A 16,478-nucleotide genomic window follows, 5' to 3' on the forward strand; every position below is an offset into this window, starting at 1 on the left:
CTCAGTGGATTGAGCTCGAGCTGCGAACCCGAGTGTGGCGGGTTTGATTCCCAGTCAGGGCACATGAGTGGGTTGCAGGCCATGACCCCTAGCAACTGCACATTGATGTTTCTCTCTCTCTTTCTCTCTCCCTTCCCTCTCTAAAAATAAATAAATAAAATCTTTTTAAAAATTAAAAAAAAGAATAAACATGTTAAACTAAGCCTTGAATATTTGAATTTGTCAAGCTGGAAAAAGTAGAAAGAGCACTAGTTTTAAATAAGATTGAAACTCTCAGCCTGCCACATATTAGCTCTGTAACCTTGAGTACAGTTTCTACCTCACTTAGTGGTAAATGCCATGAGTGTGTAGTAAGGATTAAATGAGGTCACACATATAAAGTTCTTAGCACCATCTCTGACACATCCTAAGTGCCCTCAACACGTGCTAGAAGGTATTGTGCTTGTCCTCATTTTTGGCAATGGCAGCAGAATGAGCAACCCTAAGTTACTGGGAAGGGGATGGAGGAATCAAAAAGAATGGAGGTGGAATAAAAGATTGGGTGGCCGATGGATGCTGGGAGTAAAGGAAAGACGAAATTGTGTCTTGAGGAAGAAGAGTGGGTTTGGGAGGTGGAAAACTAATTCAATTTAAAGTGTGTTAATGATGTTAAGTCTGAAGACCCTTTGGGGCACCAAAGAGAATTCCAGAAAAGTAGTAATATTTGAGGGAGGGCGGGGAGGGAGAATGATGATCCTTGAATTCCCAGAAATGAAAAGAGTATCCTGGGGAAGTAGGGAATATTCTGGTTTTTCAAGGAAGAGAGAAGAGGATTGAAAATGATTAAATAGCATTATTTCACTGAAGTATGGACAGTTCTAGTTTTCCTTCTTATTTGCAAGTTTAAACCAATAAATGACCCCCCTTTTCATGTGGATTTGAAGTGCATTGAAGGGCATACATAAGTCAACACAGGGAAGACATTAGCAGTGATTCTCTTTATGGTTTCCTTGAGGCAAAACAAAGAATAGTCCCCACCCTTCTTCCCACAAACATTGAACAAAACCTTGGTAACTCACAGAATGTCGTCTGGACTCATTGTAATGTACGAGAAAAAAGCCAACACCCTGGGAAACTTGTTGTGTTCTTACTTTATGTGTTTAGCATTCCTGTTTCTCTCTCCTAAGTATAAACCTTCTGACTTGTAATTACATTTTACAAAACTGCACATATACATTCCTTTCTCAAGTGGTAAAAAACTTTTCTAAGGTCTTTAAGAATATAATCAAATCAAGGGGGTTGTTATTCCTAATTGATATAGTTTAAATAATGCTGAAGTGAAAGGCTGAAATTCAGGTAACACTGATTTGATCCTCTTCCTGTGTCTGAACCTTCTCTGACTTCTCCTCCTTCCTGTACTCTAGGAAGTGCCCCTTTGGAATTGTTCTCCAGACTCCTTACCATCTCGAATTCTATTGACATCTGGCCTAGGTTGGCATTGGCAGAAGTTAGAAGGATAAGGAGAGAACAGTAGATGCACTGCTTCCTCACTGTCTTCCTAAGTCAGTGCGAAGCTCTGGCAGTACCTCCATGTGACCCTGGCTGTATCCTCCCCCATGTTTCTTATTCTCCCTGAGCTCCAGAAACTTCTTTACTCCCTTTGCTTTTTGGCCCTAGCAATGACAATGGCTGCCCACTTTTCCTGCTTCTGGGGGCCTATCAATTTTTTGTTTGTTCATATCCCAGCTGTACCTCTTCGATTGTACGTCTGATAAATAATTTGCATGTATGCATAAATTAAATAGATGAATGGATGAATGAATGAACAGTGCTTACGCCTCCTTCTCATGAAGATTTTGAGATTTTTTCAATATATAAAAATGTTTAAATCTTTACCATGTAAATATAGGCAGTGTGCTGCCCTGCTCTTCATTTTTTCCAATACCATCACTTTTAGTCGACAGTGTTTGCAAATTGAGAATTAGCTATGCGTCCGCCTTGCAAGATCAGTTTAGTTTATGATACACACTGTTTTCTTGGCATTAATGTATCATTGATGTCAGGAGCAGATAGAAAATAAATGTTGGTTCTTAAATGATTGTTGCTGGCATAGATTTGTGAGGGAGTGAAAGGTGAAGTCATCTAGCCCAGTTTAAAGAAGCCAGCTTAAACAAATAGACTGTTATATATGTTACCTTTGAAAAAATATGTATCACACAGCTATAAGGCAGTGCTACTAAACTTTATTAGGATGCATTTCTCCCTGCAGTTACTAATGAGATGCTTTGTTAAAGTTGTTCTTTGTTGCTTTCTTGATATACAAATTAGCCATAATATTTTATAGAGTCCTTATTTGTGCTTGAACTTCTAATAGCAAAAGCCAAATACTGGGATTCTTTTGATATTTTAGCCTACCTCTGACAAGAAAAAACTACCATAATTATAATAATAAGACTCACAACTGCCCTAAACTGACCTGCTGGCCTGCAGTGGGACTGAGAACTGTTTGTGTGTGTTTTTTTCTTCGCCGTATCACGTCATTCCCTTGGATCTTAAGCACAAGACACAAGCAAAGAATCATTTCTCTCTGATGGCCTGCTGAATAGTGGTTAGAAAATTAAGCAAGGTCTGGAGCTCACCATAAAGTGACCTAGAAGAGGTTAGGACTGTGCATTTTTCACCAGCCGCACTCTGTATTCTTACTTGGCCACATTTACCCTCTTAGGTCTGTAAGGAAACCTAACGCTGCAGTCGCCGCCGTGTGCGTGAATCCTCTCTACCCACCAAATGCCTCCTGGGTAGCCTAGGCACTATTGAACACTTTTGTCCCTGTTTGGTCCCCAACCCTTATGAAAGTTTCTGTTTAATTTTCCAGTTTAGTTTCAGTGAAGCTGTGAAAAATCAAGGGAAGGGTAACTTGGCCAAATTTGAACTGTGATCTGGGAGCAGTGCTTCATGAAGCCCTTGTGTTACTGGCACTGCTGTCAGGGAGAAATCCCCAAGTAGGAGGTAAAGCCTTAGGAGATAAGAATCAAGGCAAAAAAAAAAAAAATTCCAAGTGAGACAAAAACAAACTCATAGATACAGAGAACACATTGGTGGTTACCCAAGCGGAAGTGGGTTGGGGGTGATAAGGAGTTCAAAATGTTGAGGGGTGTAAGTTGCATGGTAGAGGATGGTAAGTAGATTCTGGTGGTGATCACTTTGAAGTGTATGTCAGACTTCAGTGGTATACCTGAAACATGCTGGTAATCAGCAAGAAGTCAAACCATGCTTTCCCATGTAGAGAACCTCCCTCCTCTGCCATCTTGCTTTAGGATTTGATCACTTAAGGAAGGAATTAGTGTTAGTTTGAACATCAAAGACATCTTTTTTTTTAAGATTTTATTTATTTATTTTAGAGACGGAAGGGAGGGAGAAAGAGAGAGAGAGAGTAATCAATGTGTGGTTGCTGGGGGCCATGGCCTGCAACCCAGGCATGTGCCTTGACTGGGAATCAAACCTGCGACACTTTGGTTCGCAGCCCGCGCTCAATCCACTGAGCTACGCCAGCCAGGGAAGATGTCTTTCTAATACCATGCATTTCTTCAGAATATTCTCTTCTTCAAGAAAACCATCTTACATTGTTAAAAACTTTTTATAACTACGAGACCTGTCCATTTACATATTGGTTAGTTTCTTTAGGCAAACCCTAGTCTGACAGCCATAAGTTCTTCACATTGCATGAGTTTTGGGGACCACAGTGTTTTTTGAGAGAAACAGCAAGAGTGTAGGTACATTAATATAAGACTAATTGGACCCAGGTTGGGAACACTTTGGCAAATGTTGGGGTCAAGCCAGCTGAAGTGACATCTCTGTTTGAGCTATGCTAGAACTCTTGCTATTTTCCACTGTACCTTGTGCTCTCAAGCCTCTGTGGTGGGTCCTGAAGTGTGACCCCATCACTCTTCCCAGGGACATTCCACTCATATTTCAAAACCACATTCTATCTGAACACTACCCTCTAGCCTTCCCTGAAGCATCTTTCCCACAGCACCCACTTGTCTAAGCTTCTCCTCTGGCAGTTAGTACATGGTTAGTTACCTCTCTGAGGTTATGTCTGTCTCCCTTCAGTAAATTCCTTGAGGAAAAGTATTTACATTCTTTTTTATGGGCCTAACACCAGAATACTTAGTACCTGTTGCTTGAAGGTGCTCAATAAATATTTGTTTTATAAGCAAGTGAATTGATGAGTATGTCTTATTATGGAGTATTTGTCTTAGCTTGAAGTTCTAAAAAAGCAAATTATTCTTGGAAACTGGGTTAGCTTACATTGGAAATGCTAAATTCACACATGGATGTTGTCTAATAGTTTGAGTTTTATAGGCAATAATTTTGTGATTTATTTAAAATAATGATTGGGTTGGCCAAAACATTCATTTTTTCCCCGTAAGTTGTCTCTAGTAGTGCTTAGTTGTCTTTAACTTCACTTGAAACTATGCTGTTAGATTGTTATTGTGACAGCTGTCATATCAGTGTGCATTAAAAAAGCATATCAAAATTGGTGAATCTTTGTGTAGCTATTTTAATATTGAAGATAGAAGAAAATACAGAACATTTTTGGCATATTATGTTCTATTTCGAGAAGGTAAAAATGCAACTGAAATGCAAAAAGATTTGTCAATGTGTGGAGAAGGTGCGATGACAGACCGACAGATCTGACAGACGTGTCAGAAGTGGTCTGCGAAGCTTCATGCTGGAGATTTCTCGCTGGATGATGCTCCACAGTCAGGGAGACCAGTTGAAACTGGTAGTGATCAAATCAAGACATTAATTGAAAACAATCAGTGCTATAGTGCATCAGGGATAGCCAACATACTCAAAATATCCAAATCAGTAAAATTATTGGTAAAAATGAAACACGTGTCTTTTATTTTACAGAAAAAAACCACACGGACTTTTTGGCCAACCCAATATGTACATTAAGAGTGTTATAGAATTTAGACACAGAAAGGTTTAATTGGAGTGCTCTTTGACTTTGACTTTTTTTTTGTTTTGTGGGTTATTTTTTTATTTGGCATGATGAACTGTCAAGAGAAAATACCATTTGCTTAGGTAAAGTGGGTTGGTTTAACCTGTCATCCAAGTGTTATTATAGCCCAGATTTCTGGAAGAACTAAAGGAATTCAAAAGTAAAAATACAATATAAAGCTATTTCACATTTCATGGATTCTGGGACAAGTCAAGATTCCTAGCTCTGATAACTTTATTCTTGAAACATTTTCATCCCTGCCTCTTGTAGAAGGGTTTGCACATTAATCATGATGCTCAGTAAAATGCCATGTGGTTAAAATATTTAGTAAACATCATCTGCTAACCTAAGAAGTAATATCATCTCAGTTGCTGCTCGTAAATTAGATGTGTTGGCTTTTCTTTGAATTCATGTAATGTCAGCCAGTGTAATTTACTGAGTACCTTCCATGTGCCAGAAACTCTGTGCTGCTTAACTCAGGAAATACAAGATGAATGAAGTGCAGCCTCTGCCCTCAGTGAACTTGCAGGCCGTTAGGGAGATTGGACATCTACACATTCTGTAAGACAGATACCGAATCTGGTTGGTACGAACAGGGAAGACATCTTGAAGCGAGCAGCATTTGATCTGGGTAAGATTTCAGTGGACAGATTGTGTTCATTGTACTTTCTCCAATTACAAGAAGCAGAGATGTACTCTCTCAAGCTCTGTCAGTTAAGGAGGTTTACTATAAGGCTCCACAGGAAGCCGAAGGGCAGGCAGGCTGTCTCAGCAACCACCCCAGCAGGCCTCATGGAGAACTGGACACTAGCACTGGTAGCATGAGGGCCCCTTTATTGTCTCACTAGCTGTGACTGCTGTTGCCTTTTTTCCTGTGATCTGCGCTATGGTCACTAAGCTGTCCTCTGTCTTTGCCTTCACAGCAAAGGTAGTGTGTGTATGTATCACCATTTTCCTCCTCAAGAAAGACTGTCTAACTTGGTTAATATCTATTCAACAGTAGGTGCCCGACTACACAAAACAAATATCAGCTACCTCATAGGCTGCTTTCTAGCAACTGGATGCCTGTTTTTTGGCATAGGGGCTCGTTCCTGGTGTAGATCAGTTGTGGCCCAGGAGATGGGGTCACATGGTATAGAGCAGTGCTTCTCAAAATTTAACCTGTCTACCTGGGGACCTTGTTAAATGCAGCTCTGAGTCAGTAGGTCTGGGGTGTGGCATGATTCTTTGTTTCCAGCAAGCTCCCAGGTGATGCCGATGGTGCTGCTCCCCTGACTGCACCTTGATGGCAAAGATAGAGAATGGTGACCTCTGTGTGAATAGAAGCACTCAGAGAGCAGGCACTCTGTGTGGGAATTTGTGATTGTGAGATTGCATTTCATGTGGAGGAATAAGTGTAAAGCAAGTAATGGAAGAAGATGCCGTGTTGGTGTCTCCATGGGTGTTATGTAAGGCCAATTTTGAACATGGTTAAGGTCAGAATGCATAAGGCATCTTCAGACCAAAAAGTCGGCATTTAGACCATTCAGGTGCAGTCTCTGAATAACGAGATTATTGAAGTCAGTTATTAGTCCCTTTATTTCTTAATCGAAAGCAAAGAAATAGTTAGTTTACTATTTGCAGTGAGAGACAGTAAGCAGTAGAGCCTGAATTTGAATTACTCATCCTTACTTGAGAAATTGATGCAAAACTCCTTTCACAAGTTTGTCACCAAGTCAAACCTTGCCATGTTGATGGCAAGGATTGGCAGTAGGATATACAGTAGCATTTAATAGCCAGAGTCCCTGGTACTGACACCAAGTGTCAGATTCCTTATCATTCTGGGACCTTAGGACAATCATACATTTCTAATGGTCTTCATTAGAGATTCGTAGATGTGACAGTTCATCCCTCAGTCCCAAATACCCTTGGACCATTATAATGTCTAACATCCATAGAATTCAATCCCAGTTTCAAAGTACCATTACATTCATTCTTCTATTCATTTCATAAATGTAATCTAAGACTGACATTTAAAACCAGAGAGTTATTTTTATTAAATGATGTTAGAGTCCAGTGATTTATAATTATGAGTAATGTCTAGTGTAACAGAACTGAATTAAGTATTTAGACCAATCTGACATAATGGCAGATACTTGAGGAAAAGCAAAATCTTTCGACATCTTCCTCATTTCATCCATTACCTTTGAAAATTACATTCATTTAGGCCCCTTGAAATATTTAGATCTTTTCTTCATAGTTCAGTGACATGGGGGAATGATCATGTTACATTCTTTTATCATCTGGAGCTCACACATTTTAACTCCGTTTCTTACTTTAAATATGACTTATTTATACTTTAATGATCAGAAAAGTCAAAAGTAGTTAAGTGACTAACTAGTAAAATCTCCTTTTCTAAAAATTCCAAGGGTTATCTTAATTTATGTGAGTAAAATCTTGAAAAGATTTTCAAATTTCCCCTTATGTTGGTAATCCTGGAAAATTCTGACTTACCGAATACTTTAATCACATGACCTTTGACTTCTACAGTTTGGTTTTCAGTCATCAAAGAAAGAATGCTGTTTAGTGTGAGAAAGAGTTTTGGCATGGTGAAAAAAAATCTGGTCTTGGAGCCAGACATTTTTTGAAATTTCTTTTTAACACATACTTGCTATATTAATGGGGGCAAGTTATTTAATCTCTGAGCCTTGTGTTCCCCCCTCTGTAAACTTGTGGTGTTCTTACCTACTTTGCAGCATTATTTTGTGATACAACTAAGTCATGTGTGTATTGCAGCAGTATAAACATTACCATGTGACATAATTGCAAAAAAAATAAAACATGAAGGTTTTAAACTTTTCTGACAAAAATTATTTTATTTTGATATAAAGACAAGTACTTTTGTTACTTCATATTTGCATGGGAAGAACAGTATTCATGACATAAGTGATGACTGCAGTGCTTTGAGTTATGAAAGGAAGAGTTGTAGTTATAATTGTCCCTCAATTAATATATATGTTGGAACCACCATTGTCAAGAGTAGTTTTCCAAAAATAGTAAGTAATGATTTTGTATAGTTTACCAAAAGAAATTTTAACCAATTTTTAAAATGTAGTCAATACATGCACGTATGTTACAATGAAGTAGTTCATATGCAGGAGCTCAGAGAAGACTAATCAGTTATCAGTATTGTTCATAATTAGACATTTTATTAAGTTACTTTAATCAAACAGGTCTAGGAAAGCCAAGTTATGTTCATATGTTTTCAGAGGGTGAGGACCAGAAACACTGTGAGAAGGAGATACCCACTGTCATTCAAAATAAAGGAAGTCAGATAAAGTCTTCCATGTCATGTGGAAAACAGATATTTTCAATGAACACACACACTCCCATGTACTGCCACACAATGAAAATGCAAAGACATCTTCCTGGTGGTTTTCTAGCTAACAGGCCACAGAACCCTCAAGACTGATATATTTCTAGTAAGATCCTTTGTATTATTTTTTATAATTAAAAAAGTATTGTCCATTATTTTAGGCAGAGCTTCGTGGCAGATGGTGGTATAGCAGTTTACTTGCCAGTGTTTTTTTATTTGTTGAAGTATCTGTGAGGTTTTGATTTTTATAAAAGTGAATGAAGCCATTGATAAGAAGAACAATGGAAATGCCTGGGAAATTGGGTCAAGAGAAAGGCAAATTTAAGAACAGCCTGAGTGTGTGGAGTTGGGGCATCGTGAGCCTTCAGGTTTTATTCTGTGTTTCAGTCTAGGGGAAAGCCTTAAGACCAAATTGATTTCCAGGATGTCCCAAGTGTTTAATTTTAATATAGCATACAAAGTATAGCATAATTTATAGCTAAGTGTAGCAAAGTATAGCATAGTATAGCGTACTTTAGTATAGCATAATTTATGTATTGCATACAGCCAAATCAGCTATGCCAAAGCACTTCTTTACTCTTTCAATAATAAAAGTCATATTTCATTGTCATTTACATCTTGTAAAGGGAAGATACTTTAAATCTGAATAAATGGTAACCTTTTAGCTACCGTAATTTCCCCAGGCATCACCATTTTTATCCTTTAGACACATTTAGTGTTTCTACTAGTACTTAATCCTATTTTTCCTTACACAGATCCAGTGCCCCACTTGCCAATTCGTCTGGTGTTTTAAGTGCCACTCTCCTTGGCATGAAGGTGTTAACTGCAAGGAGTACAGAAAGGGAGACAAACTGTTGCGTCACTGGGCCAGCGAAATTGAGCATGGGCAGAGGAATGCCCAGAAGTGTCCAAAGTGCAAGGTGAGATAACCTTTAGAAGGAAAGGATAGAAACATTGCAGCTGGATATCACTGAATACTATCATTACAATATTGAAGTGAATTGCATGTATAGTTTTATTATTGCAGGTGTGGAGAAAAAGAATATTTGCTGTTTCATTTTAGAAGAGCAATTATATTGCATAACTAAATTGACATTTTTATATGTGAACTGTATATTACTATTTGCATTGCATTTGAAATTGAGGAAGGCTGCATATGAATATTGATTTTACACTTCAAAATTTGCATTGAAAAATGGAGATGTGTACACTGGGCAAAGCTATTATGAAAATAATATGAAAGTATTATTTCCAGTTTGCCTCATGTATTATAATCACTCCTCCATTAGGCAGGCTCTGAACCCTTGTAAGCCTTTGCTCGTCTTTCCTGCTGCCATTGCTTGTCACTTCAGGGTTGCAGTGAACTGATTATTTGCTTTTTGTAAATATGGTGAGTTAGAAGCTAAGAGTTAAAATCAGTACTTAGGAATTTTACAAATTCCAGTTTTAAGATGCTAAGTTCCAACATGCTTTCCAGATTTTAATTATTGAATACCTTTTGGTAAAACATAGTAATGCAGTAGGTAAGTTACATTTGTTATCTCATTTAATTTTCAAAAGAATGTTGTGAGGACAGGGGAATGACTACCATTTCAAGATGTAGAAACAGTTTCAGAAAAGTTAAGTAATAGGGGAAAGTGAATTATGTTCATCAATAATTTATTGTGATGTTGGAATTAAGGAAATTTACTTGTTATATTTCCTTTTAGATATTCCATTACCTTAAATCCTGTAATAGGATGCTGTGGACAAGAATGTATTTTCAGAGAATGCTTAATTTGCTGCTTTTCACATAAAATTAGCACAAAAGCCATGTCCGTGGGCTCTTATAGCCAAGCGGTAGGTAGCTGTGTCGTCTGTGGTTGCTGAAGAACATGGAGTGTGAATGTTAGGTCTTAGAGATAATCCCGCAGTTCTCTGGCACCACACACACCACTGCCAAAGCATATGAGGGGGTGGGGCTCATGACTGCTTTCAAATAGTGCCTGTTCGGAAAATAAAATGACTTCTCCTTCACCAGTAATTACCCATTTTCACTCTCCACGTTGCTTGAAGTCACTGCTTTTGGAGTAGTGGTTATCATCCCTACTGTTTTCTTAGTGTGCCAAAACCTAGACCTTAGCTGTGGGGGAGAGCCTGATTATTTAATGGCAGATACGTCCTAAGATATAAACTGTATTGCATCCAATGCCCTATTTTTATGAAAAATAACTATAAATTTTGTTTACTATCCTGAGGTTAAATTAAAATGTGACTGCATATATCATTTTATTTAAAAATTAATACATTGTCCTAATGTAAATAGGAATGAAATTATATGTATTTCAACATATAAATGCTCAGGTACCAAGACATTAAAAGACATAAAGAAGTAGTCAATTTTTTACAGATATTTATAATGCATAACTTTGGATTTAAGAAACTTTAAATGAAGCTGAAATGTTATCAATACCTATCCTATATAATTGTCATTTTAAAATGAGGCAAAAATAAGTATATCTGTACATATCCTTATGAATTTATATAGTTATAGTCCTAGAAAACTCAGTATATATCAAAACCATGACACTTATTTTGGGCTGATACACAAAATAAAGTTAAATTCTAAAACAATTGACCTATTCTCATTTTACTCAGTAACTATATAACTAAAAAATAATCCATTATCGTCCTGGCTGGCGTAGCTCAGTGGATTGAGCACAGGCTGCGAACCAAAGCATCGCAGGTTCAATTCCCAGTCAGGGCACATGCCTGGGTTGCAGGCCATGGCCCCCAGCAACCGCACATTGATGTTTCTCTCTCTCTCTCTTTCTCCCTCCCTTCTCTCTCTAAAAATGAATAAATAAAATCTTAAAAAAGATCATTAAAAAAATAATCCATTATCTATTAAAACCACACAAACATTATTTTGCACTTATCTGTAAAATGAAGCTGAGTTCGATGTCCAGATATTTATAAACAGATTTTCACCTACATCAATGTCTAATGCATTAGAAAAGTATAAGCAAGATGGCCCCAGCATTGCAGGACAGCCATAAATGTCAGCAGTAGCCACCTTTGTGACAACAAAACATTCCCCTACCAAAAAAAAAAAAATGTCTGAGGCATTTCCACAGGCTGAGAGACCTCATTGAGAGCCTCAGTTACAGATGAATGCTCCGAAAGGGCTGAAGTCCAGTGAGCAGCGTGGACAGGGGAATATTTGCATATGAATACAGGTGGGGCCAGTTTTGCTACAGGCTCTAAAGCTTTCTTAGATGATCTGTTTCTTTTTATTTTCAGGTTTTAAGAGTTGCTTTTGTTTCTGCAGCACGCTCACCTTAGAACTCAAAACAGGGTGCAAGTTTTGCTGGTGGCAGCACTCAATAACATAACAAAAGTTTGGGGTCCATGAGAAAAGGTATATTCCCAAATGCCTGCGCAGTGTCTTCATTTGCGTTAGTAGACATCTCTGACACTGTGTATTCTCCTCTCCCCAAGAGGTTCTTGTCTTCATGTCCCCATCTCAGTAAATAGCAACTCGAGTGCTCTAGCTGCTCAGGTCAAGAATTTGTATCATCCCAGACACTCTTTCTCTCATGCCCCATGTCCACTAGTCATGAAGCTTTACAGATTGTACCTTGAGATGTATTCAGGATCTGACCACATCTCGGCACCCCCTGTCATTAATCCGGTTACAGGTCATCATCACCTTTCTCTCTGTAAGATTTTGCAATGGCCTCCAGACTGTTTTCTTATTCTTCACAGTGTTCTTAACGCAGAAGTGAGGCTGTTAAACATAAGGCAGATCACATCACCCTCTCTCAAAACCTTCCATGGCCCCACCTCACACAAAGCTAAAGTTGTTTCTTATAATGACCTTATAAGGCAGGGATGTCCAGCATAAGGCCCTCAGGCCACATGTGACTCAGGATGACTATAAATGCAGCTCAACACAAAAGTGTGAATTTACTTAAAACATTATGAGATGTTTTTTTGTGATTACGTGTCACAATATATTTAATGTGTGGCCCAAGATAACTCTTTTTCCAGTGTGGCCAGAGGTGCCAAAACTTTAGACAGACCTACAAGGTCACACTGTGGACACGCCTCAACACCATTGTTTCTCTGACATCACTCTCTACTTCTTTCATCCTCCTCCAGCGACGCTGTCCTCCTTGCTGCACTTCAGAAACATCAGGCGGGTTTCCTTCTCAGGGTCTCTGTACTTGCTCTTCCCTTTGCCTGGAATATTCTTTGCTCAGATGTCTCAATGTCCAGACCCCACCTTCATGCCTTTGAACAAAATTCAGCATCTCAGTAACCACTTTCCCCTACCCTAATGGATAATATGCCCCTTATATGCTTTATTATTTCTCCATGGCACAATATTACATACCACTATTTAAAATAGTGGATATATTTTATGGCCTGAGAGCAAGGATTTTGACCTACCTTGGTCCTTAAAGTAGCTTCAGCATTTAGAGCAGTGCTGGGTCCTATGTAGCACTAAATGGAAAATTCTTGAATGAACGAATGTCATTTTTCTTTCCTCCTTACATGGACTTTTAGTGAGAATCCATTATGTGCTCTTTAAACATGGTCCTTTTTCTCATGAATCTCACAGAAGAGGAGAGACAGTAGTTACACTCACAATGATAAAACACTGTCGTACTTCAGTCGGGCTTTGCATAGAGCGAGACGGTTCATGATGAAAGGGACATCTCATTCATCTCGGGGAATCCAGAAAGAGCTAGGTCATTAGAGATCATTGGACAGATTTTGGCATGATCGACAGTGATGGTATCCAAGAATGGGAGTGTTACAATGAAAAGTACGAGGGCACAAAGCCAGGAAGTGTGTGCTGCAGAAAAATAGCCACAAGTACTTTGTGGTTCCCTTTGAGTAAGGTTCACAGAGGGAAGTGGTGAAAGGTGGGGCTATACAAGGAAACAAGTCTGAGCTTTGCATGCAACAATAAGAAGCAAGGATTTTGTCTTCCAGACTGAAAAGCTGTAAACAGGGGAATGGTGTTATAGATTTATATGTCAGGCTGGTTGTTCTTGATTATGTGAAGATAGTTGTAGACATCTAGAAGGGAATGATGACAGTATGAGCTAAGCTACAGGTCAAACAGCTGGAGAGGAGAAGGATTAGTTAACTATCTTGGTCCTAAAACTGTCTGAGCTTAGACGTGGGAAATAAAAGGAGTATGTTCTCCAGATACCTAGCTTGGTTATCTAAATGGATGGAGATACCATAAACTGGGAAAAGATAAGAAGATGGACCAAGTTTTACTTTGTTGTTGTTGGGGGAGAATGTGGAATAATGATGCATTTGGTTTTTCTTATTTGAGTTTGAAATGGCTTTAAGGCATATAGGTATGGATGGCCAGCAAACCGTCTGCAGCTCAGGAGCCAGGTCCACAGTGGAAATTAAGGAGAGAGATCTTATTGATGAAAGTTGAAACTATTTGGGTATGGAAGAGGTTACCTAAAGAGTGTGTTCAAAGTGGTGAGCCATGAGTGGAATTAGGGGTAGGTGACGAAATAGGGACCTAAGGGAGATGAGAGGAGTACCTAGAAAAGGGATGCTGTTAAAGCCAGAGTATATGAAAGGTCAGAAGGAAGTAGTGGTCAACTGATTCAGTGACACTGATAGATACAATTAGATAATTTAAAAATTGGATCTGATAATTAGAAGGTCATGGATAATTCTCATTTGGTTATTTTAAATAAATATTTGTTGAGATGCAATGTGACAGGACCTTTGCAAGTCTCTTTAATATTAAAAACAATAAACAAGATGAATGTGATCTGGGCCCTTTTAGATCTTATCAACTGGGAGAGTAGAGGGTTGGCGTGGAGGGATATAGCTGATTGAAGAGTTTTAAAATGTTAGAGGGAAAAATGGTGTGGCAGCGCTTACAGTACAGGCTGCTTCTCAGTTCATGGATACAGTCTCATGGGTTTGCTATACTGGGGATGTTCTGCCTACCTCTGAGTCCTCTTAACTGATGAACTGCTACTTGTCCTTTGTTTCTTGAATCAAGTGTCACTTGCTTAGAGAAGCTTTTCCTGATCCTTAGACCAAATCTAACTCCTTCTATTAAGTACTCTCTTCACAACTTGTTCTTTTACTTCAGAGCATTTGTTCTAGCTTATGAGTGCATATTTATTTGCACAATTGATTAATCTATTTCTACACCTTAGACTAAAGCTCTTTAAGGGCAGGACCTCATCAGATTTTATCAGTGGACAAATAAACATTTGTTCAATGCATGCATGAATGAATGTTTCTTGGAGAAAGATAGATGATCTCAATGTTTCAGTAACATGGGGTTGCAGCCTTCTGAGAAGGTGAGTAAGAAAAGCACTAAGGATAGAGTGTTCTTTTAAGAAGCTTGGTAAAAAGAGAAGGGTGAGGGTAATTATTGGCTGGAAGGTCATGTGGAACTAAAGGAAGGACTTACTAGGATGTGGTGGCACCCAGACTATTGGCAGGCTAATAGCCTGTGAGCGATGTACAGTCGCAGAGGGGAAGAGGTGAAAATGAATGTGAAGGAGGGAAAACTGGCATCTGAAAATTTCTGAGAGCATGAGGCGTGGGCTCAAGGGAAGTGTGATAAAGAAGAAAAATAAAATCAGGGGCTAATTTTTAGTACGACTCTACCCTGGAGAATAAGAATAGAACAGTACTCTACATTCTTCTTGAAAGAATTTATGTCATAAATCGATCATAAGACTTAACTTGAAATATGTATAAAATTTCCTGTAACAGAGAAAACCAGTACATTGAAGGACAATTAAAGTTACAGAGTACCAGCTTTAAAAAGCTAACATGGCAGGAGGCACCAAACAATTTTGAAAACAACAATTTATCCCTTGCAGTGTAGTCGACTATAAATAGAGGCAACCACTTCTAGTGTGATGTGACAGGTGAGAATTCATATCTACCCATTCCCTTTCTTCTTCCAACTTGTATTATGATTTTGATCCTTCTTTTGATGATCTTTTACTTTTAAATAATGTACTAATTTTTCTGTTCACCAATCTTAACAATTTTAGATGGTAATGAGGATCTAACTCTCCTACAATTCTGTTTGCTTCCTCCCATTTCCCAGTCTTCAAGCTGTAAGTTTGTTTTTATATTGTCAAATTTAATGACATTCACATTCTATTCTAATGTAATATTTAATACTTCTGTTTTTTCTAAAGGATGATTCTAACATTTAAAAACCTGTTGGTGTTTCCATAATCAAGCACATATAATTATGAAACTCAGACTACATTTCCTTTTCTGTGAGATCACAACTTCTAGGAAACATGTGCCTAGCATCCTTGCTCAGTGTCAATTAATCTATTACTTATTTTGTTATGCCTCATATTTGGAATTTACACACCTTTTATGTTGTTTTATTTTTCCTGAAAGTTCTCATTACTGTTCTTTTTGCCTTATTGAAAGTAGAAATACCCACATTATTTATCACGTTATTTAATAGTTAGTTGCTGAGGAATTTCATTGCTTAATGTATATTCCATTGTTATTTTTTGAAGATGTTCTTGAAACCAACAGACTTCCTGTACCTAATTAGGCTGATTGCTTTCCAGTGTTTTCTCTCAGATTTCTTAAAATCATTTTTGTTATGTGCTAATGTCCTTTCTTCTTTAATTTTATGTTCACCTATTAAATATTTCCTTGCATCATGGCCCCAGGAAGGATTCATAGGAGACTTAGCATCTCTGGAACTATTTTATTTTTGCCCCTATATATTAATTTTATAGTTGGACAAGAATTTTAGGTTTAAAATATTTTTATTGTATCTTTGAAGGCTTTGTTTATATGCTTTCATTTTTAAAATGTTGATGTTATAAAGAATTGGTATAGTGAGATAAGTAAAGAACTAAGCATTACTCATGGGATATTTTTTAACTTTTCTCGTACTTGTTTCTGATCAAGCCTTCCAGATATCAAAAGCCACCAATGCAAACACATATATAAAAGTACAGAGTAAATTTTTTGGTGATAATAATATATGACAATTAACTTATTTATTGTTTCCTGCTTAAAAAATAAAATAAGCTCTCATTTCTTGGTGAAGGAGATAAATTCTTGCAGGCAGATATGTACTGATTTAATTCTAAAATGGGTTGC

General features: G+C 37.9%; 1 protein-coding gene across 3 annotated transcripts in view; it reads left to right on the forward strand.

Moving 5' to 3' along the window:
- RNF217 (ring finger protein 217) overlaps window positions 1-16,478 on the forward strand; it is a 115,510-nt gene that overhangs the window by 78,566 nt on the left and 20,466 nt on the right. For 2 of the 3 annotated variants that reach the window (XM_045842666.1, XM_045842667.1), the window contains exon 3: window positions 9,101-9,265. In XM_045842666.1, coding sequence (XP_045698622.1) covers window positions 9,101-9,265 — 165 coding nt within the window. Of the gene's footprint in view, window positions 1-9,100; window positions 9,266-10,054; window positions 10,185-16,478 lie in introns of those variants that run through there. The other variant, XM_045842668.1, reaches the window with a different exon arrangement.

Source organism: Phyllostomus hastatus, unplaced genomic scaffold (genome assembly GCF_019186645.2).
Source record: "Phyllostomus hastatus isolate PE091 unplaced genomic scaffold, TTU_PhHast_1.1 phas_contig_40, whole genome shotgun sequence".
In the NCBI taxonomy this organism is placed as follows: domain Eukaryota; kingdom Metazoa; phylum Chordata; class Mammalia; order Chiroptera; family Phyllostomidae; genus Phyllostomus; species Phyllostomus hastatus.